General features: G+C 39.4%; 1 protein-coding gene across 1 annotated transcript; it reads left to right on the forward strand.

The window, feature by feature from the left end:
- The first annotated feature begins 735 nt into the window (after window positions 1–735).
- LOC148509678 (nicotinamide N-methyltransferase-like) lies at window positions 736–3,402 on the forward strand. The gene is made up of 3 exons (XM_088442909.1): window positions 736–883; window positions 2,538–2,745; window positions 2,976–3,402. Exons 1-3 carry the CDS (start codon window positions 736–738, stop codon window positions 3,400–3,402), a joined length of 783 nt encoding a protein of 260 aa, XP_088299035.1.
- The last annotated feature ends 459 nt before the right edge of the window (window positions 3,403–3,861 follow it).

Raw genomic sequence — 3,861 nt, forward strand, 5'->3', positions numbered from 1 at the left:
AAAGGTTCATGAAGAATGGGAAAAGAGAATATCCATAACACTGCAACATGGAGGACAGCACTTCAAAAATATCCTATACATTTTATGTTAACATTGGAGAATAAATAAAAATATATTAAACAGAAGAACACTATTGTTTTTCTTATACAATTCTGCATCTGTTTGATGTGTCACAAGACTACCTTCTCAATTAAAAATTTAGAGATGCATCCAAGATGGCCGACCTCAAAATGGTTGCTATTCTGGTGACATACCCTAAAAAGTTTTCCCCCACTTTCATATCATATGTGTAGACACTGGATTATTATTCCATTACTTATTTATTTTTTATATGTGTTTTCACACTAATGGACCACCCTGTATATATACTGTATATTAGTAGAAAAATTATGCTTTGACGCAATTCTGTTTGTTTTTTTAATTTGAAGACAAATTTCTAATGGGTCCTGCTAAGATGGAATGTAGAGGGTTAAACATAAACAAAATACTGATGATCCATAGCACATTGTATCACTGTGACATTATCACCTGGTTAGGTCAAATATTTAAAACTTGTAATTGTCATAAGATCTCTGCACATAGTGATACATTTATAGTCAGCTGTGTATGAGAACATTCTAATGAGAGTAAATAACTATAGTATTCTGCTGTAAAGAGACCAGTCATTTATATTACTATAAGGCTACAGATACAGGTCAGAGACTCATCCCATCCTCTGTGACAGAAGACAAGAGAATGGAAGCCAGACCCAATTTGAAGCTTTACCATGTGCATGGGATGGATTCCAGGGACCACCTTAAATGTTACTATGATTCGGAAAGTGCATTCAGAGATGAGGGAGTGGTGTTTATTATGGAGAAGCTGCACAGTGCATTAGTAACAGGTGTGTATTTAGGATAAATTGTTGCCTCAGATATATAGCATGGTTATTATCGGTAATAGAACAATTAAATTGGTGACTTTATAGTGTACAGGCAGGAGTGTAGTGTGGGGCAGTGGCGTATCACCCATATTATTTTAGACTTACCTGTCCGTGGTCCCGCGGCGGGTGTCTGCGCTGCTCAGAACACCGGAAAATGGCCATGGTGGCCATTTTCGGGCGTTCTGCGCTTGCACAGGAGACTCTGGGCACACTCTACTGCCCGGAGTCTACTAAGGCTCCGGTGGCTGGCTAGCCACATCAGTTGGCTGACAGCCACTGGGGAGAGAGGAGGGGGCACCGCACGGGGAGTGAACATGGGCACCCTCCTCTCTTAAAACTCCCCTGGTGTGGGAAGAACCTAGGAGCTGATTCCGGCAGCAGGAGCTAAGCGTGGCAGATTGGCAGTGTTTTCTTTTCTTTAAATGTTCTAAATATAGACCTCGATGATTGCTCAGTCCACTGGTCCCAAGCAGAACTGACTGCAGAAATTATGCAGACAGTGAGTGTGGAGTAACGGAAGCATAAACTGAGATGATGGTCTGACACTGCCCATTAGGGGAGTTTGGTAACCAGTCATATGGATGCAACAGTAAAGAAAAGAAGAGAGTAAGGAGTGGAGCAGAGCTGGTAAGTAGAGAATGTGGAGACCAGCCAGGGAGGTAGGTGTCTGTGTGTTTTTTTGGGGGGGCATTGCGACAGCAATGCAACAAAGGCATTAATGATCTTCCTTTCATAGGTGTATATATCCATGAAACCAGTGCTCGGGTCCATGTGTTACTGAAGAGAGACTTGGTCTCATTCTGTCCATAGTCTCACACCCCAATTCCCCAGCTTTAAGAGAAATTCTTTTTTAAATAGAGCCTCTAGTAGCCTCTGTCTGACAGAGCCATCCTGTTATCTCATGGCCACCCTACTCTCTGGCCATAGTAACATACACTAGTCACCCTACCATCCAGCCCCAGTGACATCCACTACCTGCCCTACCCTCTGGCCCCAGTGACATACACTACCTGCCCTACCCTCTGGCCCCATTGACATACACTATATGCCATACCCTCTGGCCCTAGTGGCATGGTTGAATATATGTGCAAGCTGCACCTGCTATTCACAATGAATGTCCTCCACTGTTGCTTAAGCATCTACTTCCAATATATTACCAGTCTTGATCTGTAGTTAACATGTCGGTGCTTTCAGCAATTATATTAATTGTGCCTCTATATTGCTTTATTAATATACTCCAGTAAGATATTTGTGATCACCAGAGTATTGTGTAAGTCCTGAGTTTTAAGACCTAGCAGCATCCTAAGTACCGGTGAGTCTATCACGCTAAGGGAAGAACGGGTGGCTGTTATAGGCAGAAGACCTCTGTAGCATGGCTGTAGGGATCTCATTTATACCTTGTGTATATTAATTCATTCACAAAGTTGTGAGCAATGCATTAACTCTCAGAGTACCAGTAATTTATTTAATATGCAGTATTGCAGCTGTAAACATACATCAAGAAATCGGATTCAGTATGTGACCAATGCTGGGACTCTCATTATCTTTCTTTGCCATTATCTCACTGTAACTCTATAGAATGTTAATTTTCTTCTTATCTGAATTTTTCCTGCAGGTTGTATTAAAGGAGAAACTTTGATTGACATCAGTATCGGATCCATTCTTCATCATCTATTTGTTCTAAGTAATTTTTTTAATGAAATCATTATACTAAAATTGAGAGAGTCATGTATTATGGAACTCAACAAATGGGTGAACACCCGCACTGGGGCTTTTGATTGGACTCATGCATCTAAGATTGTTACCGAGCTGGGAGGCATCAGGTAAAATGTGATTCTAAAACATAAAAGAACATAAAAGACATAAAACATAAAAAAATAATCAAGATACCTTACACATACAGAACATATAGAGAGTTACAAGGAAAGTGTTTATGCTCTTAGAGAAGATCATTTCGGGGGGTTGTGGTATAAAAAACTGAAGTAAAACATACAGTTCTGCACTGTCACTTGAACCTGCTATATTATATAATGTAATGGTTTAATTATTTTAGTGTGGAAGAACAAGAAAAGGAAGAAAAGTTGAAGGAAACAATTAAACGCATTGTGAAATTTGACTTCAGCAAAGAAAACCTCACAGATCCGGTGGTGTTACCACAAGCCGACTGTATAGTCACTGCATGGTTGCTGGATGTGGTTTGTCAGGACCAACAAGATTACATCAGAAACCTGAGGAAGATGTCAAAGTTGCTTAAGCCTGGGGGATACTTTATTGTAATTGGGTGCTTAAATATCACATACTACACTGTTGGTAATGAAAGGTTACATGCATTTAACTATGATGAAAGTTATGTAAGAAAGACCCTCACTGATGAAGGATTTGTAATTGGTTCTTGTGAGATACTTGATAGAAAAGTAGAGAGTGATCTCATAGATTATAAGCAATTGATGGTCCTTACTGCTGTCAAAGGAAATATTTAGGATGTCTGAGTAGTGGCCATTGGCTGGATGGATGATTCCTTATAAAGCTTCTTAAAAACTACTGATCTACCTTAGTTATTATTACCTTCTATAGTCCTAAGCCATTTCTAAATCTTACAGCTCTTATGTGCCGTAGATAAAGATTATATAAAAAAAGCAATTATAATTTTTTTTTTCCTCATGTTTCTAGTAAATCAAAATTAAAAAAATGCTAAAATGGTTTGTTTTTATGTTTTTTATTTAAAGCAAGGAGTTGGGGCATATAATGGGCGGAGGTTCTGCTACAATGATAAGAACTACCTGTTTCAGAATAAAATTATGGTACTTAGGCCCTGATTCAGACCCACTCGCAAGTGGGCGAACGTACGTTAGGCATACATACAAAAATATTTAAATTCAAGGGCTCGCTCGTATTTTCGAACGCTTATAAAAATCCTCCCCAAACTCAGACGACCCCTC

This window comes from Taudactylus pleione, unplaced genomic scaffold (assembly GCF_031769625.1).
Source record: "Taudactylus pleione unplaced genomic scaffold, aTauple2 ptg000318l, whole genome shotgun sequence".
NCBI classification, from domain to species: Eukaryota; Metazoa; Chordata; class Amphibia; order Anura; family Myobatrachidae; genus Taudactylus; species Taudactylus pleione.